The sequence below is a fragment of the Dermacentor silvarum genome, chromosome 1 (assembly GCF_013339745.2).
Source record: "Dermacentor silvarum isolate Dsil-2018 chromosome 1, BIME_Dsil_1.4, whole genome shotgun sequence".
Lineage (NCBI taxonomy): Eukaryota > Metazoa > Arthropoda > Arachnida > Ixodida > Ixodidae > Dermacentor > Dermacentor silvarum.
Window position 1 is genome coordinate 161,203,314 of NC_051154.1, and position 26,598 is coordinate 161,229,911.

A 26,598-nucleotide genomic window follows, 5' to 3' on the forward strand; every position below is an offset into this window, starting at 1 on the left:
TGGTATCACCTTTATTTTGGCTGACGCTTGCGTTTTGATGAGTATAGGCGCCACGACGCTTTCTATACTCCTTTAACGACACCTTCAATTATGCAGCTCTTTGGCTTCGGGCTTGCCGCATGTTGAGTACCGTGCAATGCCGTCGTGTCGTAGCTGCATTGTAGGGATGATGTCCGTTCACAGAAGGAATTATGCAAAAAGGCGCTTTGCTCCGATTTTTTCTTTTTTTTTTTTTTCTTTTTTCGATTTTGGTGCCGCAGCGGATTCTCCGAGCGAAGTGTGAGCACCTACATCACAATCCGGAGACGCATACATCGTGGCTAACATGTAAAAATTTGGTCATCAGACCATATACGTATACACGACGGGAAAAGGCTGATCACCTCGGCTTCGTAAGAACGGTCTCGGTTATCTGCGTGTTCGAGCTTTCCGATTGGAAAGTTCGAATGATGCAGGCACTTCCAGGCAAATGAAGACAAACAAATGCGTCTTGTTAGCCGTGGGGACGGCGATCTCTGCGAGCTGATTCACAATTAGGAGTATTCGCGTCCGTGTTCCCCTTCGTATATATATATATATATATATATATATATATATAAAGGAGAAGAAAGGGAACCTAGTGGCCCGATTTTGATTAATTATATCATAAGAAGCCAGCAAACTGTGACACCAAGGGCAACATCGAGGAAATTACTTGTACGTACTAATTGAATGAAACAAATGTTAAATTAATGAAAATAAAAATCAATGAAAAAACAACTGGCCAGTTGTTTCTTCATCCATTTTTATTTTTACTAATTTATCAATTCTTTAATTCATTTAGTAAGTACAAGTAATTTTCCCTATGTTGTCCTTGGCATCACTGTTTGTTGGCTTCTTATGATATATATATATATATGTGTGTGTGTGTGTGTGTGTGTGTGTGTGTGTGTGTGTGTGTGTGTGTGTGTGTGTGTGTGTGTGTGTGTGTGTGTGTGTGTGTGTGTGTGTGTGTGTGTGTGTGTGTGTGTGTGTGTGTGTGTGTGTGTGTGTGTGTGTGTGTGTGTGTGTGTGTGTGTGTGTGTGTGTGTGTGTGTGTGTGTGTGTGTGCATATATAAACATGTGCGTTGGCCCATCATGATCTCGCGAATAGCGGCCAAGTTTTATTTAGCAAGCTGGATAAGACAAAGTTTTAGCTCGCACACATTTGCGGGTTTGGTGACCGAAACTGGTGCTCATGAACGAAAAAAAAAGAAGAAAAAAAGATACAGCGCCCGCAGGAGTAACTGAAGTTCGAACATGCTTTGCGGGCACTGTTTTTACCTATTATAGAACCCAAGAGTGCTTTACGCGACATCGTTCACTTCATTCATTTATTGAAGTCTTTAGAACATTGGTCGACGGGAAGTAATTCTAAGCAGGGATCGGGTCATGCGTAGTCTTAGCGATTAACTCAAAACTGATAGATTGAACTGTCCTAACCAGAAAGAGCGTAAGATTGGGCGAGTTGGTATTCCATGTCTTGTACTTAATAGCGCATAAAAAGGGGACGAGGCGTCGTCCATCCGCGTCGTCCATCTGTGCCTCGTCCCCTTTTTATGCGCTATTAAGTACAAGACATGTCCTAACCAATTGATTTCGTGTGCCATTTTTCCATTAAAGCAATGGAAGACTTTCTGGATTGGTCAGTACTACCTAGCCTTCGTACCCAGTAAACGAGAACATTAAAAAATTTACAGGGTGCCCCAGCTATCACGCAGCACGATTTTAAAAAAAATAGGAACGGCGTTACGCGAAGCCAACCTAGTGCGTATTGTTTCCAGTACAGTGGAGTAGTCGCCAGTAATTTTTTCGTTACTGATATTTAATTAATTAATTGTAATTAATTATCTAACTCGAGAAGTACTGTCCTAATTATCAAAGTGTCAATGAAAAAGTTGTAGAGCAACATTAAAAACTCCCGATACAGCTTTCTGTTGTTCAATACGTGCTACATAAATGTTTTTCCGAGTGTGAAAGAAGCCCGCGAATACACGCAGAATTGCCGCACTACTGGCCGCTCGAGGCACTTAGCGTGTATTCGCGGGCTTTCATGCTCGGAAAAACACTTTTATGTAGCAAGTATTGAGCAACGGAAAGCTGTATCAGGAGTTTTTCATGTTGCTCTACAACTTTCTCATTGACACTTTGATAATTAGGACAGTACTTCTCGAGTTAGATAATTAATTATAATTAATAATTAAATCTCAGTAACTAAAAAATACTGGCGGCTACTCCACTGTACTGGAAACAATACGCACTAGGTTTGCTCCGCGTAACGCTGTTCATCTTTTTTTAAATCGTGCTGCGTGATAGCTGGGGCACCCTGTATACGCACAACTTTAAAATAGCGACCAACGTCGTTAAGAACCATCTTTATGCAAGCATTTATTGATGTTTTGGTGTACAATTTGTGAAGATGACGAAGTGGTTTCTACCGGATGTCCGCATATAGCGAGAAAGAATGCGTTGTCACTTTCCATATCAAGAAGCTTCTTTATGAAAGCTGTCTGGAACTAAAGGGTGTCGTTCATGTGCAGGGAAACACAAAGGTATTTGCCATGCTGAACGAGCCAGTGGAACAAACTCAGAAGTTCCAGGTGTTATTCGAGAGCTCCGGAATGCATGACCTACCCGTAAAATGGAGGAATCCCTACGTTCTGCAGTTTACAGTTCCAGGTGAGTCTGTACACTGCTATCTAACGAGTATTGTATATATCTGTACTGTTGGTTCGAGAATGTGGCATTTCTATTTCGTAGTTATAATTATGGTGCTAAAGTTCGTAAAGAATTCGCAAAGTATTTCGTACGCGAAAATGACTCGTGAGAACGGTCGTGGACTAATGCCGAACGATTCCTATATGAATGAAAAACTTTGTGGACCTGGTAACATATTAGTTTTATAATAAAGATAGTTCCCATCACGTTCATACCTTACCTTCGTTTATTAAATTGATAAGAATGAGTAAACAAGTAAGCTTGTTCCACACGCTCTCTCTCTCTCCGTTGGTAATGCCTGCGACGGGATACACAACGCTTTTAATTTGCAAGAAATGTTAGACATTGGTGGTCTTTATTCACTAATGACATATCTATTCCGTATCACGATTGGACGGTGACAGCTTTTACGAACTTCCCTCGCATACAATACGCTTTGCGAATACAATAAGCTCTGAATTGGAGAGTGCCTTGCTATATATTAGAGGGCAAAAAGTTGCAATGCTGACAGGCTGTCGCCGCGCGTTGTTGCAGAGACCTTCCTGCAGGTCTCGAAAGTGGTCAACGTGCAGCTCCGCTGCGATGGCGCGCTGCTGGGCGTGCGCCAGCTCAAGTGCGAGTCGCAGATGTCGCAGCTGCACGTTCTGCTCCAGTCGGCTACGTCGCCATACGAGATGCTCAGCCTCACGCTCGGCCTGGCCACGCTGCACGACGTGGACACGGCGCTGGCGACCAACCTGCGCCGCAACCTGCCCGCGCGGGGCTTCCACCTGCTCGGGCCGCAGCAGCAGATCGCCCCGGAAAAGAAGCGCAGTCAGTCTCTCTCTCCTTCTTTATCTTTTGAATGAAGCTGCGCACGGTGTTCGGCAAGCTTTACACTCATAGTTTAATCCTTAATGTGTACTTTTGTGACACCGTAATTCTCTTGATTGCGTTGGAGCATCGCCATGGTGACCTGACCAGGATTAGTGCTGAGCAACCTTACCGCAGACAGCAGGGTGTTTTTTTGTTAGCTGCACCAAATTTTTAAAATTAGAAAAATAGGTGTCTTGGTCCCGTTATGTTTACCATTCGAGTGTACGGATTGGCGGCCTCTAGATACAGAGCAATTTCCGCACTTACGTGCGTAATTAGCAAAGTTACGGTAATTAACTGTCTAATTATCAACAATAGGTGGCTACAGCAAAGAGTAATTTGGGGCCCGTCCTCGACACTACCTGTCTCAACGAACAAATTTTAAATAGCGGAGTTCATGTGGGAGCTACGCGAACAATTAGTTCCCCTTGGCAGGCTCCTTGAAACCGAAACTGCCAGCAAAAAGAGCGTCCGTGTCGTCGATGTCGCCGCGCCCCCCGCCTTTCGTCACGTCTCCGAAGTCACCGCCGGTCCGGCCCCGCTAGCAGCTTGCGTTATCTCCTTGCTGTCTGCGGCGTTCGCAGTCGACGCTACAGGCTGATATGACGCCGTGCCTGCAGTATCTAAAAGCCCAAGGTGGGGGGTTGGCGCTACGGCGCAACGTGGCGCCCGATGGAATGACGAAGTAAATTTGGCGGCCCGCCGGCATTGAAGCGCTAGGCCGACGCCACAAACAGCAAGGAGATAACGTTAAGCTGCTCGCGCGGCCGGACCAGCCATGACCTCAGAGACGTGACGAAAGGGGGGGGGGGGGGGGGGGGGGGCGACATCAACTAAAACCCCTATATATAAAAAGTAGCGCCATCCACTTCCCTCCTCCTCCGTTCCACTATCGCGCTCGGCGCGACCAGCGCGATCGAGGCGCGATATCGACAGTGGCGCCTGCCTGCGTCGGGCCTGCCGTCGCAGACGACAGCTAACGCGCTACCAGAGGAAATCCGAGAAAAACTTCGATCGCGCCCTGCGGAGACGTTTTTGAGGTGCGATTTTGCTTCGTCAGTTAGTAACTGGTCTTAATAATGCCGTTTTGGAAGTAGCAAGGCGACGATGCGAGACGGCGCAAATATCAAGTGTGCAGCAAGCGTTTGCGCACGCCGGATGGTGAACAAAAAAAGCCTTTTGCCCTCGCCTTGTCGGTTCCGGCAACTTAAGGCGCAGCAGCATGCCATCACAACGAAGTTCTTGTCCCTAACACGTTTGATCCGTTTGTGCGTACAGCACTTTCGTCGCACAGGCCCGAGAATGGCAGTCGGAGCGCGCTGGAAAGAAAAAAATATACAAAAGCGCGACGCGAACTTCCACGTGACACGGATTGGCCAATGGGGGAGCGGAGGAGGCTGGGGCGACAGGAGGCGGCTAAGAGAGGGCGAGGAGGAAGCGCCGGGGTGAGCGCGGTGGCGGCAAGATCTAAGAATGGCGCTACTTTTATAAATATAGGGGCTTTAACATCAACGACACAGACGCTCTTTTTGCGGCCAGTGTCGGTTTCAAGGAGCCTGCGAAGGGGAACTAATTGTTCGCGTAGCTTCCACGTGAACTCCGCTATTCAAAATTTGATCGTTGGGATAGGTAGTGTCGACGATGGGCTCCAAATTACACATTTGCTTTAGCCACCTATTGTTGATAATTAGAAAGTCAATTACCGTAACTTTGCTAATTACGCACGTAAGTGCGGAAATTGCTCTGTATCTAGAGGCCGCCAATCCGTACACTCGAATGGTAAACATAACGTGACCAAGACACCTATTTTTCTAATTTTAAAAATTTGGTGCAGCTAACAAAAAAAAACACCCTGTCTACTATAACCTAAGAACAGTCGGCGCAAACAAGCGCTTGTGAGGGGATAAACGCATACCTCATAAATGGTTGGCGAAGACTGCCGAATTTAGCTTTGGCTAAAGCACAAGCTCAATTTTGTTTATATCAGCCCCCCTACAAATTTTATTTTGTACACTTTCGCCCTCGTCATATGTGACAGTATGCTGAAAGGCATACAATCTGGTGTAGATTGTTCTCATATCTGCATCTGCTTTGTTGTTGTCTAACTAGCTGAGAAAATACTATTTAATGTAATGACAGAACAAGATGGATTAAGTTTGTGCTAAAGTTGCGACACGTGTCTTGTTACGAGTGGAACAACGAACAGCTCCAAATCTCTCTGTTTCCTGGTAAGAAAAAATATGTGATTTCCGTGTGACATGATCAGTGATATGTGATAAATGATCTGAAGTTATGTGACGATAGTGCCGGCACGTTCACCAACCTTTTGCCAGAATTAAACTGGAGCCCAACAATATACAGTGTACTTCACAGCCCTGGCGTAGATTCAGAACATTAAAGATTAGTCAGTCAGAGTTACGGTGAAAATTGATTGGCCAAATCCCTAACGTGCGTCGCAAGAAGGAATTTGCAAGCAAGGAGCAGCACAAAAAAAGGGGGGGTCATGGCTAAAGGTAGCCATCGAGGAATAGCAGGGTCATTCATTCTAATGATCTTTTTCCTCGACGCGCCCTCGCGGTGGCTGAACGTAATCTCCATACACGCCGCTGAAAGTAGAAGTTTTCCTCGTTGTTGGAGCTCACAGCACCGTTTAGAATTATGAAGTGCGTAAAACCAGTGTCCCAGGTCTTTGTGTATTATTGCGATAGCAATTATATGGACACTCCAAGCGCATTTCTGCCGTCGCCGTGAGGTTCCGTATAAAGTCCAACGGCGATAAAATCGTCGCCGCGCGCCATACGCTGTGTGTGTGAGTGAAAGCGTACGAGGGTGAGCTGGCAATCGCGGCTCTATGTAGCGCACGCGAGGGAGGAAGGCAGGCCGGAAGCGCGCGGGCTTCTTTCGCTTGCGAGGCACGGGGGGTAGGCGACGGGGAGGGAGAGGGAGGGGGTGGGGTGCGTTTCCTCCGTCGGCTGCTGCTCACAGCACGGGCGCGCGGGCGCCATATCTTGAAAGCCATCTGCGATGTGGGCGAAGTGCGCGCCCGCGTGGGCTTCATCTTCAAAGCGATGTGCGATGGGGACAAAGTGCATGCGCCGAGTGCCCGTAGCTTCGTATGTGCTGTGCTTTCGACGTTTAGTTCGCGTTGAAGCGAGACGATAGACAGCGCGAAGGTTAATCTGCCCGCTGCTGCTGGCGCGCTTTCTCACTCCGGCGTTTTTACAGCGAGTTTCCGCGGTCATCGAGCGAGATGCGTTCATGTTTACCTTGCGCGCGTGACACCGTGCTTGTCTATTTAGTTAGTAAGCGAATGTTTACAACTTTATACGGCCCAATAAACTAATATCCTTGCTTCGTATAGCTGTCCACTAATTTGCTATCGCAATCGATGCTTCGCCTTTCGGGCGAAACTGCGACTTTTTTCTTCGTAAAATGTGCTTACTATATACTTGATATACGCTATAGAGTAAATGGCTGACTCACGCCCCGGTGCAGGTGAAGAACTCTTGCCAACCCTGCTTCATTTTGCTGCCCACTACGGACTCCACGAACTGAGCTTGGCACTCCTGCAGTGCCCAGGTGCCAGCGCTTGCTGTCAGATGCTGAATTGCAAAGGTCACTCACCCGCTCAGCTTGCATCAAATGCGGGACACCATCGGCTTGCTACCACGATCAACGACTTCCAAGTAAGCTAAAAAGGAACCGCGTGATTGCATTCGTCGCGTCGTGGTCCCTAGAGGCACAAATGAAGGCTTTGTGCAGCGAAAAACCCACAGTGAGGCGCGTATCGATAGCTTGACATAATGGCATGTGATCGTTAACTGTATTTTGGCACACGACTGTATGCACAGCGAATGTTACCGATTCGGAGCTCGCTGTGCCAATATCTTTTTAAATGAATATACAGGGTGTTTCAGCGAACACTTTCAAAAATTCTTCAAGGTTGCCTGTGGCAGATAGCACAATTCTAGTTCATGAGCTGGTCTATTCGAACAGGCGGACATTACTTGCACAAGAAACTGAAATGCATAATCTAATAATTAACAGAAATTCACTAATTAAGTTTTTAACTAATTACCGGATGACCCATATTGCAATTATCAAATTGTAGCCGTGCAGTTGGCAAGGCGGATACACTTGGAACGAATTCTCGGGATGACACCAGTTTCGAGATATTAATTCCCGAACTTTGCGGAGAAATGCATTGACGTTTCAGTTAGTTTCTTAACAAAAGGTCGTTTTATGCATTCAAGCACAAAATTAACTGGAACGCCAATGCATTTTTCCGCAAAGTTCGGGAATTAATATCCCGAAACTGGTGTCATCCTCAGAATTCATTCCAAGTGCATCCGCCTTGTGTACTCCACGGCTACAATTTGTTAATTGCAATATGGGTCATCCGGTAATTAGTTAAAAAACTTAATTAGTGAATTTTTGTTGATTAGTCGATTATGCATTTCAATTTTTTGTGCAAATAGTGTCCGCCTGTTCGAGTAGACCAGCTCAATAACTAGAATTGGGATATCTGCCACAGGCAACCTTAAATAAATTTTGAAAGTGTTCGCTGAAACACCCTGTATATATGACTTGTTAAGGGGATAGGAGGCATCTTCCACCCGGAGCTGTCTCACTCAAGGTGAACACTTCATTCATTCCGCATAACAAGGGGAGACGTCAGAACTCGGTGTTCACCAGGGCGTCGCCAGCCCAAATGCCTACCTAGCACAACGATGCTTAGCTTCGGTGATATGACGAGAATCGGCCTATGTCATGCTGAAGAGGACATTTCTCGTCAGTTCGTTTAAGTTAAGCAGCGTAACCTTCAATTTTCGGATCTTGCCGTTTGACGAGATTGGTTTTACGAAATAATCACATAAGAGTACATATATATGTACTCTGAGGCCCCCCGTGTTGGAAGAAACAAAAAAATTACGCACACCACATAATTTCCTCATTGCAAAGTCTGGAGCAGGTCACAGTACAAGAATAGTCAATAAGGAGAGCGCAGGACTTCTCATTGTTCTAAACTTGAAGCACAGTTCTCGCTTCTGCGGGGCATAAAGCGGACACGTTAGCATCACATGTGAGATGTGCTCACATGATCCACCACGCGCACATGATGATAATTATGAAATTTATTTTACATATTATTTCGATAGCAATGATAAGGAACACTCCAGGCGTATTTTCGCCGTCGTCGTCAGTCGGCGTTGCTTTGGAGTTCCGTATATATTTACTTCTTCTTCTTTCTGGGGTTTTACGTGCTTGCGTTGTTGTGCACGTTAAAGAACCCCAGCTGGTCGAAATTCATCCGGATCCCTCCACTATGGCGTATATATTTACGTACATGTATGCTACATGGTTATCCCTACCGTATATTCTGATTATATTGCTACACTATTTAATCACTAATATTGCTCATGCCAGGTCTTACGTTCGTGACCAAATTATTCCTCAGAATTTTGAGAATGGAAGCCCGCAAAGAAATGCCATGAAACGTAACATTTACAGCACATGCCTTTTATCTTAATTCTTCTCAGACTATAAAATACTAAACGTGCAAATCAATATCAGTGCTGCAACCTTTAAGTGATGGATTATAAACAGGGATAAGGTGCCTCAGAAAGGCTGGCCAGCCTTTCTGAGGCACCTTATCGCTGTTTATAATCCTTATTCCTCGTGTGCTACTCCATTAGTCAGCCATCCTTTTTGATTTTGGATAACCTGTAAGTGATGTAATTTTGCTGGCGCGGCTCTTTACAGGCAGTGTAGCGGCACCCGTCTGACGTCATTACAGACCCTACAAAACGTGCCTTTAAGGGTGCCAGAAATTTTGGCGCACCCGCGTATGTCAAGTCTGCTTTAGTCGGACCCGCGTATAGTTACAACACCGTCGGAGAAGTTCAAGCGCAACGCTAAACCTTGCTATCGCTGTCAGTGCCATTCGGGCGAAATTGCCAGTTCTTTTTTCAACCTCACACAAAGGTGTCACATTACTACATGAAACATTCGTTTGGTGTTTACTTTTTCCATGCTAATTAGCATTTCTTTTTCAAGTAACTTTCATCACTCCTACCGCTTTGGCCCATATATATAGAAGTGAATGCAGCAGCCGGAAGCTCATGCTTCCAACCTTTCCATCTGATTCCCTAACTAAATCTATCTGAGAATACATACAATGCTTAGACGCTAAAACATGTGAAAAGTATTTGGGGAAAAAAGTTGCGCCGTTCCACAGATTGACTGCACAGAGAAATAGACGCGAAATACAGATAAGAAAAGAGGGAATATGGTGGGGGGGGGGTATTAGCTAGAAAAGTGTCTCTTTGGTCACCCTACATAATTTTCCGCGATGGGATTTCTTTTTTAAATAGCTTTGTAGCGACAACCTCTGACGTACCACCGTCTGTCGTCGTTTTTCCTGAAGAGTCTCGCCATCACGACCTTACGACCCAAGTGTTCCATGTTCATGTGCAACTCGTGTTCCTCCCCCTCTTTCGTTCTTTTGCATTATGATTTACGGATATCTAATACGGGTCAATGCTAAACGGAAACAAAAACAACCTGCAGTCAAGAGCGTCTACACCTGCGGTGGAAGAGGACGCTCCTGTTCTCCCTCCAGCGCGAGTCCAGTCCAACCCGGGCAGAGGCAGTCCGCCTCGGATGCACTACGGTAAGTGCACGCCAGCAAACAGTCGCATTAAAATCGAAAGGCGGCAACGTTTTTTTTTTAATTTTTTTTTATTTTAAGACTCGGTGATTCATCGATTATAAACTTGAAGTTAACGAATTAACGTTTTCTTTGAGGCCAATTTTGAAGCCGGGCAATCGGTCGAGGAAAAGTGCGGCAAATGAGCCGGTGTGTGGCTGCACGAAGTTCTGCGCGCATTTTTCTGTACATAGTTCCTTCTTTTTATTGCATCAGTATATCAAGTCCACTTACCTTTATTTGCTGACAGCAATCTCGGAGTATGTAGGCTGATGATGGAAACCGAGCCGAGATGTTAGTAAAGGAAGGGGCAAGAATACCGTGGCCACTTTTTGAACGCCATACTTTCCATGATGTCGATTTCAACTGCACGTGCAAAATGTGTGGTTTGTCTCTTCTCCTTTCTATTTTTTTTTCCCCTTCGTAGATTTATGCGTGTAGATGAATGCGCAACCAATTATTGGATCCAGTAATTCTTGGCTGGCTATTCGTCGTGCTTATATCGGCCCGCACCGTTCGAGACAGATTGAGCAGAGTATTCTAATACTTTTTTTTTTTTTTGCTTTAGCGTGACCGTAAACGGCATTGACGTTTGCGGTATATCGGTTTACCGGAGAGGTGTACGGCAGCAACAATGGTGGTAGCGACATGTTGTGACGCAGAGTTTAGCCACAGAGCATAAAAGTCTACTACTACAGTGACCGATACCATACCTGCTTAACTGCTGGGGTACAGCGTCGGTAGCGACATGATCCTTAACGTGCTGTCCTTTTTGTCATTTTTTTCCTTCGACAAGAACGCTCACGCGACACAAAAAAAAAAACATTTCAAACGCATTGTAGTTGGAGAAAGCGTCACAAGGTGTCACTACCAGCTTTGCTACTGCCGCGCACGCCCTCTGGCAACCCGGTAATCCTTAAACTGTAAGAAATTGGCCGGCGAGCTAAAGCTCTAACGAAAAGATCTCTGAAAGGCGGTGGCGCTTTCTCGCGCAGAGAACGTGACCGTGGGCGGCGGCCACTACGCAAGTCCCGGCGCCGCGCGGGGCGCCCCCGTGTGCAACCCATCGTACGGGCTTGCGCCGCCGCTGCCTCCGCTGCCGCCCGCGGCCCCGGAGCCGCAGTCCGCCGACGACGACCAAGAGGCCGAATACCTGAGCATGCTGCCGCAAGTCGAGGCGCCGCCCAAAGGTGCGACACGACCGCTCTTACAGTGCTCAATGATTGATTGATTCATTTTTTTGGGGGGGGGGACTTGAGAATATAGTTTACAGTTGGGGAGAAAGCGGAACGCAGGCAACGTGAGCAGCTAAATAATGAGCAAATAGAAAGCATGCATCACTCATGAGGCAAGCTTTCTTTTTAGTTTAACAGAAATTAGTAAAAAAAATAAACGAACCGAATTACAAATCGCGCTTTCATAAAGTGCCACGATATGCCATTTGATTATGGGAGGCAGAAATCAACAAACTCCAAACGAAAATTTAACGCATACATATTTATGAAAAGAAATTGAAGCCACTTGGAAATATATAAGAAGGAAAATACGTATGAAATAGAGACACGAGCAAAATGTGAAAAAAAAAAACTGATTTGGTGGCCGTTTCTCGTTCCGCGGTGTGTTTTATCTGTATAAAATAAAGAAGACTGCACTGCCTTTTCTTGGTTTTTCCTTTCACCCTAAATGGGATTTAGGGGCACTTGGCTAGTTAAATTTGGTTCTGCGATAGGTGATGACTTGTTGTGATAAGTTTTTCTTTTTTTTTTCTCGCATCACGCTCAAACGTGTCATCGTTAAAAAAGGTGCGCGTGTGAGATAATTTAGCGGTAAAGGTAAATTACTTTTTGCATTGATCACCCTGATCCTTTCCACTAGAAGCGTGTCGTTCGTGAGGCTACCACGAAATTAAACGCCCTGTTGTTTGGCTTTACAATCGTGCATTAAATTTTAAGAAGCCCTGTTTTATTGAATTAAGTCCGCGTTAGCCACACTGACTGAGGGTTTTCTTTCCGTTCATCGTGGCAATTAGGACAAAGCTCGGTAACAAGCCAAAGTGATCCAGATGACGAAAAAAATGATACGAGTTCCACAACTGGACAAACTGGCCAAGGTATTTTCTTTTACGCTAATCATATATTGATTAAATAAGGGCATGTCTACTATTCATGTTACTACCACCACAACTAATATTAGTTAAGTGGCGATATGCTTGTCTGTTATGTTCACATATAAAGCCCACTCTAATCAGTATGCACGTATTTAAATATAAGACTGATGCTGCTGCTATCCTTAAGCTATACATTTCTACAGGCATATTCTTCGCTCCTAGGGTACGTTGTCAGTAACCACGACTTGTGAACTTCCCGCAAGTAATTTTCTATCAATAACACAAGCAACTTCCTAGCTGGTAACGATGGTCTAAATATATGGATGCGTTTTGGTACTAATGATTATGAAGTTATGAATGAACGAATTCAAACTCCGTGAATGGTTAAGAATAAAACGTAACAAAGTGTACCAAGTTGTAGAATCACGAAGCAGCGAGGGTGCCTGTAATGAGGGAACCGGATGCGATGCTGACAGGAATGTTAGCTGTTTTCTGCACTATGTAAACTATGTCATTCAAGGAAAAGTCTTTTAATTTTATCAGAGTTATAATATAAGCTAACTACGTTTTCGAATTGTTTCCAGACTTTCAGGCTGAATTTTACTTGAACGTTTGCTGCTTTGTTGTCGCCTGAGAATAGACGATATGCCATATCTGCAAGTTCGCTTCTCCACACACCTCGCTTAACCTAGCCAAGCTCGTGGACCTCGGTCTAGAAGCGTAATTAAATGTGTGAGTATGCGGAATGGTGACGTCATTTCTGCGCCCTCCGTTCTCCGCACTTGTCCAAGCTTTCAAAACGCGTGTTTTATCGACAGTGCTGCTAGCGGGAACACGGCCATCTTGGTTTAGGCCAAGTGTGTGGGAAAGCCTGCTTACGGAATTTTGCGTATTGTCCTCGGTTCTGGCAAGCGTGTGCAGCAAGTGAGTGAGAAATGCCTCAAATTGGCTGCGTTCTGTTTGATTTTATCCAGGTACACCGGACATAGTCTTCTCAAATACGCAGGAGGACCTGGTTCGCATAATAGAAATGTACAAGAAGGGTGTGCCCTTCTCGCAGATTGAGAAGCTGTTTGACGACTGGAAGAAGAACAATGAAAATTCCAAGAGTATTGATGATGTAAGTGTGCAGACCAAGCTTTACGTTCCGCTTGTTTGCCAACTGCTTCAGGAAATATACCTTTTCGAGAAGTGAACAAAGATTGAAGTCCCAATTACTGACACGCCTTTGCTTCCACACATCGCATGGCGTCCTAGGGAGGAAGAGGGCACTCATTGAGAGAAAGCGCGTCCTGGTATGTGCTCGTTGGCGGCAGAGCTCTGTGTTGCATGAGATAAAGTCCCTAGAATCGTAGCTACCATGTACAGCCGCACTGGCGTCGCCTCAAGCTGCGAGGAAACTCGTTCCGAAAACACTGAGAGTCGCAATCTCCGATTGGTGCGCGCTCGCAAACTATTTCCCCCGCGTCTCTGAACGCCTCTCACCTGGACACATCTCTGCCTGCCGCAAGCGTCTCCCCGTGCCCGTCCGCCTTCGACAGACGCAGTAGAGGCTTGCGTGGCAGGGGTTTGTCATCATCAGGACAACGATTTATAAGCAAACATGAGCTCTAAGCTATCCAGGGGACGTTGTTCGCGGACAGTCGTGAAAGCTGTGTAATAATTATATTCAACCTAGCGCATACATTTCATAGCTACTAGGACAACATTAGCCGGAAATGTAGTTTTCCGTAATCGTAGTATGGTGTACACTTCCGGCGTCACGGCGTCACGTTACATCGTCTTTTATTGTTCTAAACGTGCAATTTTTTTCTGTGCAACATGACATCCATTGATTCAGCTATCTCTTACTTCCCCTTCCCCAGAGCAACCTCCAGGCTCTTCGTGAGCTTTACAAGCAGAAGCAACGTGCAGCGCAGGCAGCCAAGCAGTCATTCAGTCTCAGTGACCTCAGGCAAATTATCACCGGCAAAGGAAACAGGCGCGGAAGCCGGAGCCGTGACATCCAGCACACGACGCTTCCTAATATGGCAAGTCAACTTCGGATGCATTTTTTTTATTCACCTTATATATATTAACGAACACAGCCGACCCTGCTGACGAGGCAGCTCTTCATCACTCTGGATTATATTATTCTTTGTTGCGTTTCTTTTCTGCAACTCCTGCGTTTTTTTTTTTTTTTCGCCTGAGTGACACTAACGATTAGGCACACAGCTGTACATTCTTACAGTAGAGTCGCCAAGCAGCAAAGCATAATAAAACAAGCGATGATGGTCTTCTAGTGTACTTGTGTTCGCATCTCAGTCTTGTCACGAGAAAAGAAAAAGTAGGGGGCCGACCAAAACGTGTGGTTTATTTTAAGACGTTTCAGCTTCCATCCGGAAGTCTTGTTCATTAAACATTAACTTTTGAAAACTGTTAACTATACCATTAAAGGCCAAGTGCGACGAAATTACACCTTGGCTATATTGGTTATGAATGAGTTGTACTATATACTTTTGAAGCAATCTTGGCGAAGCTGCACGGGTAACAGGTGCGTCGTTTTCTTTATAACAGCCTAACCAGATGACGCGTGCACTTGATACACAGCGGATATGACACCGCGGGCGCTATTGCGGAAGCGCACTTTCCGAGTACAATTTAATACTCCTCTTTTGCGTCGCTTTAACGCGAAATAGTGATGACGTAACGGCGCCCAAAGTCCTCCAGCGTTGCAAGTGCGTGACTCCTATTCGTCAACGAAAAGCTAAATTATACGGCCTCTCCTCCTCCCCAACTGCTGAACATCCCAGGAGCTACAGCTGTATGAGCTTTTGGCGAGCTGCGCTCGCTAGCACTCTTATCCTCTTGTTTTCAGTTGGCCGCTATCTCTCGACAGCGCAATTCGTTTATCAGTTAGCATGAACATTGGCTGATGCTTCCCAACATATTACACAGCTGATTCAATCTCCCCGCTCTCATAACCTTGAACCGCGCGCAAACCCAGCGCTTGCGCCTCCTCGATACTGTATTGGCTTCAGAGGGTGTCCCACATAATTTGAGCCAAACTTTGAAAAAGTCGCAGTTTCACCTGAAAGGCAAAGCATCAATTTCGATAGCAAATTAGTAGAGAGCTATACGGATTAAGGATAGTAGTTTTATCGGCTGTATAAACATGGACACATTCGCTTGCTAAATGAATGAACAAGCATGGTGTTAGCGCGCACAAGCAAACATGACTAGATCACACTCGACGACCGCTTACAACCGCTGTGAAAACGCTGGCGTCAGCAAGCGAGCGAAGGTTCGTGCGCAGCGAGCGAAGGTTCGTGCGGCCTATCACTTCAACGGAAACTGAGCGGCGAAAGGCACAGCGCATACAAAGGTAAGAGCCGTGTGCAGATCGCTTTCAAGATATGGTGCGCGCCACCGCCCGTAGCCGCGCAAAGTAGAAGTGCGCAGTTGCCCGCAGAGTAGAAGCCGCACCCCCCCCCTCCCGCGCTGCCTTCCCGCTTTCCTCCTTTCGCGTGCGAGACTGAATCGCCAATTACCCTTGCACCCTGTCGCAAGATACGCAGTTGGTGCGGCAGCGCAACGTCGCCCCCCTCCCTCCCATCCCGTCACGGCCTTTGACTTGACGTTTGTGCTCCGCCGTGCGTTCGATCTCCGTGAAAGCGCACGAGGGTCACTCGCACACACAGCATACGGCGCGCGGCGACAATTTTATCGCCCTTGGACTTTATACTGAACCTTACGGCGACGACGACGGCAGAAATCCGCTTGGAGTGTCCATATGATTGCTATCGCAATAAAATACTAAAATGCCACGTAGTTGGACAGAAACAAGGTAACGTTGTTTGCCATCGCTTGAGAAGCCCGCGAATACACACAATGTGCCTCGAGCGGCCAGTCGCGCGGCAATTTGGGTGTATTAGCGGGCTTCTCTCAAGCTTGGAAAAACACCTTTATGTAGCACGTATTGAGCAACAGAAAGCTGTATCGGGAGTTTTTCATGTTGCTCTACGGTCTGAGAACTGACTAACCTCCCTGTCTTTCCGTCTATTCCTCTTTCCTCCTCCTACTATGTTCTCATTGACACATTTCATCTAATTATAATATTTGAGAAGTTGATTAATTAAGACTAATTTTGTAATTAGGCGGGATACAAAAAATAATCTGAGTATCTTCAAGCAACGGCAACCAACATTACCTTGGTTCTGTCCAGCTACGTGGCATTTGCATATTTTGAATGTTTGGCTAAAATTACGTGGGACACCCGGTTTATATATATATATCGTTTTTTTTTCCTTTTCTTTGTATGGCACGAACAAGTCTTAGTGCTGTTCGCAACTTATTCTGGCCCCTGCCTTTATTCGTTTTTTTTTTTTTTTTTTTTGAAATGGCATGCTGTTCGTCAATCATGTATGTCAAAGCACGCGTAACGGGGACCGTGTCATTGACCTGTCCACTGCCACTGTTGATGGGAAAGCGCCGTGAATTGTCGTCGATCATACAAAATCGTCGTCAATCACGATATATGTATATATATCGTGACGTTATATATATTAACGAGACGAAAGGAAACCCATGGGCCCGATTTTTATTGGTCATATCATAAGAAGCCAATAAACAAAGACACCAAGGAGAATATATATACGTTAATTAACTCATTAATTATTTATCATATGCGGCTATATCAAATTAGTAGTTTGGAGCCCGTTCTCGACAGTATCTAGCTGCGCTTAAAAAATTATGAAACAAATTCCCGTAAGAGCTACTCGAACAAATATTTTACATATTCTTGGCTTGCGTTAGCTTTGCGTTTCCCAATGTGGGAAACGGCTCGGTCCCGCAGTCCAAACCAGCAGTCTCAGCCGGCCGCGCCCAAGGGGGCCCAGCCGCAGCTCGTGCGTCCCTCGTCTTCTTCGTCCACAGTGCCGCAAATAATGTCGGCGTTCCCACACTGCCCCCTCGCTCTGCGAAGGCGTTGACGGCACTGGCCCACGGTGGCTGGCAGCGATGGCGTGACACTCTTACCGGTGGGCGAACCTTAATTGTAGACTGCTAATGCACCGGACGAGGATCGGCGGAGCCGGCATGTCCGAGTCACCAAGACGTGATCCTCGTCCAGGAACCGGCAGGCCCTAAACCTGGCTGGCTTCCATAACGGACTCCTCACGAAGATTAGGCTGACCAGGTGGTTCGGCCTCGGAGTTGAGGTCTTGCAGGAACCGAAAGGCCCTAAACCGTCCCCTGGCGCACACCTGGTCTGGTTTTCCTCTCCGGCCTCGTTCTGACGAGTGCACGCAGCAGGTCGTCGGCAGGAGCCGCCGCATGCTCAATGCCTTACCACCACAGAGACTGCACCGCACCGCAGCACGCAGGTCACAGGAGGGGAAGATCGCAGATGATCCCGATCATCGCTCTAACGGTGCCGCCGCCGCTACCGTTGGCAACTGACCTCGAGGTCCCAGAATCTCACAGGAACACTGGACACCGTTCACCACGTCCTCTCGAGCCGTGTGTAGAAACACGCACTGCAGCGCCGAGGGACGGAGCCGCTCTTGAGGTGGTGTCGGCGCCATCGCGCTCATGACGTCACCTGCGCCGGCAGTGCCCTTCTCGAACGGCAGCGCCGGGAGCTACAGCAGCGCGTAGCAGACCACGCCGCCACCAGGTCCCACCCCAGGCTCGATGAAGACGATGGAGGAGAAACCGGCGGAAGCGCTCATCACCGAACACCAGAGTTGCAGCTCGCACCGGGGATATGGTCACGCACCAGGCCCGGGTAGGAGTCGCTACTGGCTCTGAAACGGGGGCCGTCAGCCTTCCCCACGACCATGGTCCAACCCGGAACGCAGCCGGGGCCCCACGTTGGGCGCCAATGTGGGAAACGGAAAAACGTCCCGCAGTCCAAACCAGCAGGCTCCAGTCTCAGCCGGCCACGCCCAAGGGCGCCCAGCTGCAGCTCGCGCGTCCCTCGTGCCACTGCTGGCGCGTCCCTCGCCTCCTTCGTCCACAGCACCGCTAATAATGTCGGCGTTCCCACAGTTGGTACGCCCTGTATGTACTGGATGTCCGAAAAGTAACTGTACATTGAAATGGCGGTCTTAAATTTTGGAGTTTTAGATGCGAAGCATCTTATGCTCGGGGCTGTCACTCCCTCCCTCCATCCCTCCCTACGCCGTGCGGCGTCCGCTTCCGGTTCCACTTCCTGGTTCCGGTTCCGGGAGCCAGCTTCCTGCTTCCGGAGAACGCTTCCGGCGTTTTGCCTGAATGATCCCCAGGTGCTTCGCCCACTCATCATCAATTCGTCCTCTCATTCTCCTCCCGCAACGCCGCGATGAGTGCCACGGACAGCGCCAGCGTCAACGCCAGTGTCAGCGCCGTGGACAGCGCCGTGGACAGCGCCGCGGACAGCGCCGCGGAAAAGAGGGCTCGAGCCGCTGCCACGAAACGGCAGCGGCGACAGGCCGATCTGAAAACTAATGGGAACTTCAGTCGACCCCATGGCTGCTCCGCATACTACTCAGGGTTCCCCTACGGGAAGATGGTGTAACTTTTTTCTTGAGGCAGTGCAGGGCTCAAGGAGATGATGAAAATGTCTACCACCGGCTTGAGCGCATGTCTGCTGACGATGCTGTATATTGTTAAACACTCGGGGGATGGTTGCTGGAATACACCCGTCCTTTGATTTGCACCCCGCCGACGTTATCAGATGAAGTACAAGTCTTGCGCTATCGTATCGCACGTGAAACTGCGATATGTTATTCACAATTATCATCATATGTTTGTTTATTTTCCTACTGCTCAATTACCTTTCGGGCATGCAGTATATGAGCCATTCGCTTTATTTTCTTTAATAAGGGGTTTTCTGTCACCTACGAGAGGCACCGCAGTGGGGAGGGGGAGCTCTGAGTTGTTTTTCACCACATTAACGTGTGCCTGAAGCACTGCACACTATCCATCTTTTGTATTCTACCCTATCACAAAGCTGCCCCCGTGGCCTGGAGTCGAACACGCAACTTCGTGCTCAAAGTATAGAACGCCATATGTCCACTGAGCCAACGCGGTAGGTTTTTATGTTAACCGATTTGCGTATTCTTCATGCTGGCCATTGAGTAGCGCCGAAAACTTGTGTATCTTGCGAAGAGGCTGCTGGTTCCGGTACAAGAATGAGCTTCGGATTTCTTGATCGTTGTGTGCAGTTGCGAAGATCGCTGTCGTTGCCCCACTGCAATTCCTTTGTGCCGTTGCATGGTATTTTGTCCACAAAAGAATACGAAAGTAACGAGGTGGCAGCGCGTCGCAAGCCTCTGAGTTAATCTAAACGAAGTGTTGCTTTTAAACTCGTGCTGTTGGTTACGTGTTATAGTATAATACTTATCTAACACTTATCTACCGATAGTTACAAGGTCATGCCTTGGCCGATGTCCTATAGTGTCTGGTCATAGGGCGAGTTATAACTTTGATACTATCCTTAGGTTCTGCTTGCACAGTCTTTTCGCGCGCAATACGGATTGGATTGAGCTGCTTACATTCATGCCACGTTAATCGTGTCTGTAATTTTATTGTGATAGCAATTATATGGACACTTCAAGCGGTTTTCTGCCGTCGCCGTGAGGTTCCGTACAAAGTCCAAGGGCGATCAAATCGCCTCCGCGCTCCGTATGTGCGAGTGAAGGCGCGCGGGGGACGCGCGTAATCACGGAGAGCGAACGCACGGCGGACAGCAAACGCGACTTCCGTCGCGCGAAAGGCCGTGGTGGTATGAGAGGAAGGGAGGGGGTGTGACGCTGTGCTGCACCAAATGCGGAAGTTGCAACCGGGCGCACGGGGCAATCTCCCACGCGAAAGCAAGAAAGCGGGAAGGCAGCGCGGGAGGGAGAGGGGGGGGCTTTCTCTGCCAACAAATGCGTTCTTGTACTTTGCGCCGGTACGGGCTGTCGGTGTTGTCGCGCGCACCGTATCTTGCAAGCGATATCCACACGGCTCTGACCTTTGTATGGGTTGTGCATTCGCCGCTCAGTTTCCGTTGAAGCGATAGACCGCACGCACCGTCGGTCGCTGCGGCGGCCGCGCTTCCCAACGCCAGCGTTTTGACAGTGGTTGTCTGCGGTCATCGAGTGTGATCTATTCACGTTTGCTTGTGAGCGCTGACACCACGCTTGTTAATTCAGTTAGTAAGCGAATGTGTCAAGTTTATTATGCAGCCGATAAAACTACTATCCCTACTCCTTATAGCTCTCTACTAATTTGCTATCGCAATTGATGCTTCGCCTTTTGGGCGAAACTGCGATATTTTTTTTTTTTTTCAAATTCTAAACGGAAGTCGTTTTAGCACTAATCCCGACCGCGACACTCGTCGTAGACAAGTAAGCACGCTGCCTGAAGCCGAGAGCCAGTCTCCTTCGAAAATCCAGATGGTAAAGAGGCCGTAACACTCGCATGGGCTGTAACGTGCAGTGTCGTGGCGGTTGCCGAAGTGGCTGCTTCGCTCAGTATACGTCATTCTGTCTGAGCTCGCAAACCAGTTCACGGGGGCAGGTCCGCGTGCATACAAGCGCACATTGTCTGCCATTAGCTCACGCTCGACATTCCATTTCTTACAGAAGCAAGACGACTCCACTGACGGCTGTCGACGTGTCAGCACGCTTAGTGCCGTCTCAACATCCAGCAGTGGCAGTAAGTCAAGCACTGAGATATTCAACCATTTGTCCAATGCACTCTTCTTTGTTCGCCATAAATCCTGCTTTTGTTACTTTCCTCGTATACTGCGAGCCGAACTATACATGTGCAATATCTGTAGTAGTAGGGCCAGCGAGTGACATATTGCATATTCGTTTACGCAAATGTAAAATGTACTATAAGCGTAGACGATGACATGTCTAGCGGACATTTGTTGCCCATTTTCCCTTTTACTATCCAAATATACAGCAGCACAAATGCAATAGCACCTTGTACATAATGAACGGGCAAAGATTCACTTCTGGCATATTCGAGTGGTCGTTTCAGAGCACTCTGGTAGGTTTACGAGACTCGTAAAAGACAGCTTGCATCCCTCAAACGTGCCCTGGGGGGGGGGGGGGGGGGGGGCAAAGGAACAACACGCAGTGCAAACAGTCAAAAAGGCATTTATTGCTCCTTTCATGCACCAATCTAGCCAGCAGAATTACAATCAATAGGACATGACGATGGGCGCTGACGAATCGAGGAAATCCGATTCACCGCGACAGGTAACCGAACGATTATGTTCGCCCCATGCCAGACACCAACGCCTAATCGGTGGCGCGTTTGAACTATCGTGCTCGTCCATCCCGGTGCTCCGCTCTGAAGCATCTCGTATGACGGTGCCGCAGAGCGCGCCTGTCGGCGCGCGATAAATACGCGCGCTGCGCCGACCCCAAGCCAAAAGAGGAAGAGCCTGCGACCTTTTGCGCCCGAGTAACCCCGCCGTTAGGTAGCGTTGGCAGCGCAACGCTCGCGCCATCTCTCGTACCGCCGGCGGCGCTTAGCTATGCGGAGAAGCCGGATTACAGGAGATGCGAGCGTCATACGGAGAAAACAACATCAGGGGGCGCAAGAGAGTCGAGCGTCCCCACAAGCTTTAAAGCTGTATTACAGGAACAATGATGTTCTGTAGCGATAATCAGGCGTCCTTATTGTCATCGGAAACTGTTTATGCTCGGAGTAAGCCATAGTTGTCTTACACAGCCTTTCGGCGTTTCCGGAGCGCTCTGAACCAGCAGTCGAATATGCCATTATACTATTCACCTTAAAGTTTATTATTACTATCATCATTAGTAGTAGTAGTAGTAGTAGCAGTAGCAGTAATAGTAGATAAGACTTTGTTTCATGGTGAAGGAAAGATTTCTGTTTAGGAAAACGCAACGGGACAGATACAACTGAATAGCACAGGATGAGCGCTTTTCGGACGAGCATTCTTCAGTCGTCTCTGTCCCTTCGCGCTTTCCTGACCATGAGCCTAGACCAACTCGCCCAGTTCGCCATTGTGTTAAATTGTTTCTGTGACCATTCGGCTGAAGATGGAAGACAGCCGGCCCGTGGCTCACTCCCTCCATCTTTTCTTTCTCCGCAGGCTCCACTTCGAGCGACCGACTGAGCACGCTGAGCTCGATGAGCGCGTACGACAGCGGGGCGCACTCGGACTCGTGCGAGGAAGGACGGCCGCCGCCGCGGCCCCCGCGACTGCCGGCGCCGCGCAACCCCAAGGCGGCGACGCACCAGTACTACGCCTTTGCGCCAGGCAGCGCCGACCGCAACGCGTCTCACCACCACTCGCTGGTGAGAAAGCCGCATGTGTCGACACTGCGCACCCCGCCCTGGCGCTTCGTCAATTAAGTCTCCTATTGGACGACAGGGAATCGCTTTTCTCCGTGAAGGCCTTCTGTTCAGAGCACCCAAATGTACATACATCATGCCGTAGCAGCGAGCCAATGGCAAAATACAAAAAGTCCGTAGATGCCAAGCCCCGCGCTTTTCCTGGCGTACCGCTTGAGGTGGTGCTGTTGTTTATAAGCTGCGACAAAATAATTTGGTTGCTAAATAGCCTGTTAACTCCGAAATACTAGCAAAAAAAATTAATTTCCTTACAAAAAGAAAAGCGGAACATGAAAATGTCGTAGTCGTAGTACTACTTCTCACCAGCTATTTAAACAAAGTATGCTCGCTAACAAAATACCTATCAGGATGTTTCAGCTAGCTCGTGGCCGAACCTTAGCGGGCACTCACCACGCCCCGTCGGAAATGTTGGTTATTACAGTAGAAGTTGTAAAGCACCATCTAGGGAGCGTTCTATCGCAAGAATTTAAGAACTGTTAAAGCCAACTGCAACGAAATTTAACTTTTGGTAAATCTGTTATAAATGAGTAGTATATACCGCTAAAGCAATATTGGCAAAGCTGCGGGGCTGCTAATTGCATAGTTTTCTTGTGAGCAGCCTTTAGACAGCACCTAATCAGACGACGGGTGGTTGTCTCTGCGGCGTAAGTTCCAGCACGCTGCATCTGCGATTTTTCGGTGCAACGTGGGCAGCCGCGGGTGTCGCCTTATCTCGGAGGTCATGCGTCACTGCCGGCGAGCTGTAATGGCGCCGTCTTTCCTCGGTTTCGGTGTCAAAAATTATCACTTTTGCGAGCTCTTCCTTTTTTTTTTTTTCAAACGTCATTTTCACGGAGGCCCTCCTCAATATCTACACCATTTCAAACTAGGCTTTTTACGCCGTCCAAAATTTCGTTGCTAGTAGTCGAGGGAGGGGTGGTTGGGTGGGGGGAGGGGGATAATGTTTGTGTGTCCCTTCTTGCTGCGCGCGTATTGCCAGAAGCGATCTTGCTCGCCCTACGGGTCACGGGAATTTCCGAGATGCTCGAGGCTTCTGCTGGCTATTGTGCGCTGCAGGCGCTACGCGCGCGACGCGGAAGTACCACGCAACTCTCTGCCTAAATGCTCCTCCGTGTGCTTTAAAATTCCAAATCACGAAGCCTGCCAAAAAGCCAAAAGGGCCCAATAAAGGGTCTCTGGAAACAGGCAGCCTTTTGGATAGCACTCCCTGGGGGTATGTAGTTATTGAACTTGGGCTTGTAGGCTGCAGTTATTTTTATTCATTATAATGATTTACCGATGTTAAAACACCGCACATGGACGGTATTCACGGGACAAGCGTTGGACTTACAACAACTCTTTACTACAGAAACTAGAATGTTTAGTGAAAATTGGTCGAACGCTGGGATTTGTTTCTTGCGAATTTTCCTGGTGTTGTCAGATTTTAGCGTCGGCAAATAATGAAGGACAAGAATGCACATCTTTGGCAGTGCGCCCGCATGGCATGTGAAGTGGGTCACAAACATCTAGTATTTTATTTACAAAGCGAATGTCCGCTGGAGCTTGACTGCAACGTGTTTCCTTTGCTAAGTTTAAGCGATAATGCACAAGAATGACAATGAATGACAATGCACAAGAAACATTTATCTTGTTGACTGCCTGATGGCTGATGAATATTAACAAAGCAATATATTGGTCATGTTATTTTGTAAATTAAGAGGACATGTTTTATGTTCCCCAGGTTCGAGCTTTTTGCACTCATGAATGCATTGGATCCCAGGTATACTTCCGGACTGAACATGCCCTTTCCCACCTGGCGTGATAAAAAAAACATACTGTGAACTTTGGGTCGTTTATAAATTAACTTCATTGCTCTTCATTTCACTATATGTGCGATACTTCAGCGGGATCTATTAAATGTTTAGCGCCAAATTACAACCGTCGCGACGAAGGCAGAAAGAAAAATTTGGCAGAGACACTTAAGATTGCTTACGTGTGGGAATGCGAAAGCATTAATTATAGTCCCTTTGGTGAAATGTTTTTTTTTCTGCGCGTTCCTTGTCCACGCAAGCTCTCGCCTGCGTTCCAAGTGCGCCTCGGTAAGTCCAAATCAAAACCCGGCAAGCGTCTCAACGCGCTCGCTTGCACGCGAGGAGTTCATAACACCGAAGGACCGCTCAGCGCCGTTAAATTGGACATTAATGCTTTCACAGCGTGAGCTGTTATGGGCTCATTCCAATAGCCGTTTCGGGTCACGATCATGCCGCCGCCGGCGGCGTCCGCCGCGTAACCGCTATCGCCGGAAACGCGAAAAAAGGTACCCAATTGGTGGAAGCCGGATACTCTACCACTGAGTCACGCAAGGGCTTGCTATCGGGCTGCGGAAAATAGCCTATAAGGCAAACGCAGGGGGAGACGTCTCGAGCCTCCGCCAGTATGGTGGCGCCAACTAGGTAAGATGCCTGCAAACGCAGCGCCCGCAAGCGCAGACAACGATATGCGATTAAGACCAGGCGCGCAATCAACGCGCTCCCGAGCAGCCGAGCCTCCGCCAGTATGGTGACGCCATCTAGACTCTAGTTAAGGTGCCTGCAAACGCGGCGCGCCCGACATGTAAGTTGCAGTTGTAAGGCTTGATCGGGCTCAGCAGACTGCTGTGCAGACAGTATTACAAGCCGCAGCTCGCCGTCGACGCCGGGCGGACAGTTCAGATCGTTCTCGTCAAAACGAGGCAAATGGACTGCCGCAAAGACCCTGTTGTGCGTGGTGCTCAAATTGGGGCTACTCTTGAGCCCCTTCACCAGCTTACGCTGTGACTGTGCTGCGTGTGCCGCGCAGGCCTGTGACTTTTTTATTATTTTAACACTCATTTTATAATTCATGACGTGTCGCCACCTCCTCCCTATTGGCTGCGCCGTCACGTGTCCAATGACGCGCGCACTAGGCACACCTTTAGTCAACGAGAACCGTGGGGCCGCCGTGGCGTCGGGGAAGCGTGCTCGTCTCGCACCCCGGAGGCCCGGATTCGATTCACACCCAGACCGAAATTTACCAAATTTTCTTTTCAAAGCCATTAATTTGCTTTAGGAACCTCCCTGAGAAATTTGACGTCAATCCGAGCATACTGTGACGTGTTTTTGCTGTTTGTGCCGTCGGCCATTTTTGGTACTTTCTTTCAGTCACGCCGACTATACCCGATGGATTTTCGCGTAATGGGGCATGCATTAAAACACTCCGCGAAACATTTGGTGGTTGTTTGGGGTTTTGATCAAAAAAATGCCTGCACCGTCAACACCTTGATAGAATCTGTTTATAAATGTTTACAGTTTCAAAATTATAAATAACGAAAGCAAAGTTTTGTGTGTCTGTCCATCCCCTAAAATGACCAATCCCTTGCAGGCTTCACCGCAGGCCGGAAACGTTGCAGCATCCACCGTCTCAGAAGTCAGGGCGAACATCATACCGTCCAGCATCTCGCTGCATGGCAATATGAGCACATCAGGTAGGTTTGCGATTGAAAAAATTAAAAAAACTCTGTGAAAAGCTCTCGCTCACTTTCGCATGCTGATTAGTAAGTTCCTCAGCACACTGTCGTATCCTTAAAGGTAACTGGTGAAAACACGTGATCTCTTTACTCCAGTCTTTAGCGTGGAGAACACAACGTGCACAACTTATAAAGAGAGTGGCAAAGAGCTAATCCAACTGGTTCTTCTCATTGTCCAGCAGTGCATACACCTCGCAAGACTCAGCATGGCACCTTTGAGGCGTTTAGGTTACAGCGTAGAGGCTAGTTATTCCCAAAGAACCGCCATTTGCATTCCTATGCTGTTCTCATGACAATCAAAACCGCAAGTCATCCCCATGCAAGGG

General features: G+C 47.9%; 1 protein-coding gene across 4 annotated transcripts in view; it reads left to right on the plus strand.

Annotated features, from left to right (window-relative positions):
- The window catches only part of LOC119432958 (uncharacterized), a 118,171-nt gene extending 91,888 nt beyond the window's left edge, over window positions 1–26,283 (plus strand). For all 4 annotated transcript variants that reach the window (XM_049656865.1, XM_049656857.1, XM_037700133.2 and 1 more), the window contains exons 4-14: window positions 2,560–2,698; window positions 3,272–3,550; window positions 7,088–7,278; window positions 10,163–10,265; window positions 11,297–11,491; window positions 12,331–12,411; window positions 13,383–13,528; window positions 14,274–14,438; window positions 21,000–21,072; window positions 22,487–22,692; window positions 26,128–26,283. In XM_049656865.1, the coding sequence (XP_049512822.1) occupies window positions 2,560–2,698; window positions 3,272–3,550; window positions 7,088–7,278; window positions 10,163–10,265; window positions 11,297–11,491; window positions 12,331–12,411; window positions 13,383–13,528; window positions 14,274–14,438; window positions 21,000–21,072; window positions 22,487–22,692; window positions 26,128–26,268 (1,719 nt within the window). In that variant the 3' untranslated portion in view covers window positions 26,269–26,283. The remainder of the gene's footprint in view (window positions 1–2,559; window positions 2,699–3,271; window positions 3,551–7,087; window positions 7,279–10,162; window positions 10,266–11,296; window positions 11,492–12,330; window positions 12,412–13,382; window positions 13,529–14,273; window positions 14,439–20,999; window positions 21,073–22,486; window positions 22,693–26,127) is intronic.
- Window positions 26,284–26,598: the final 315 nt, after the last annotated feature.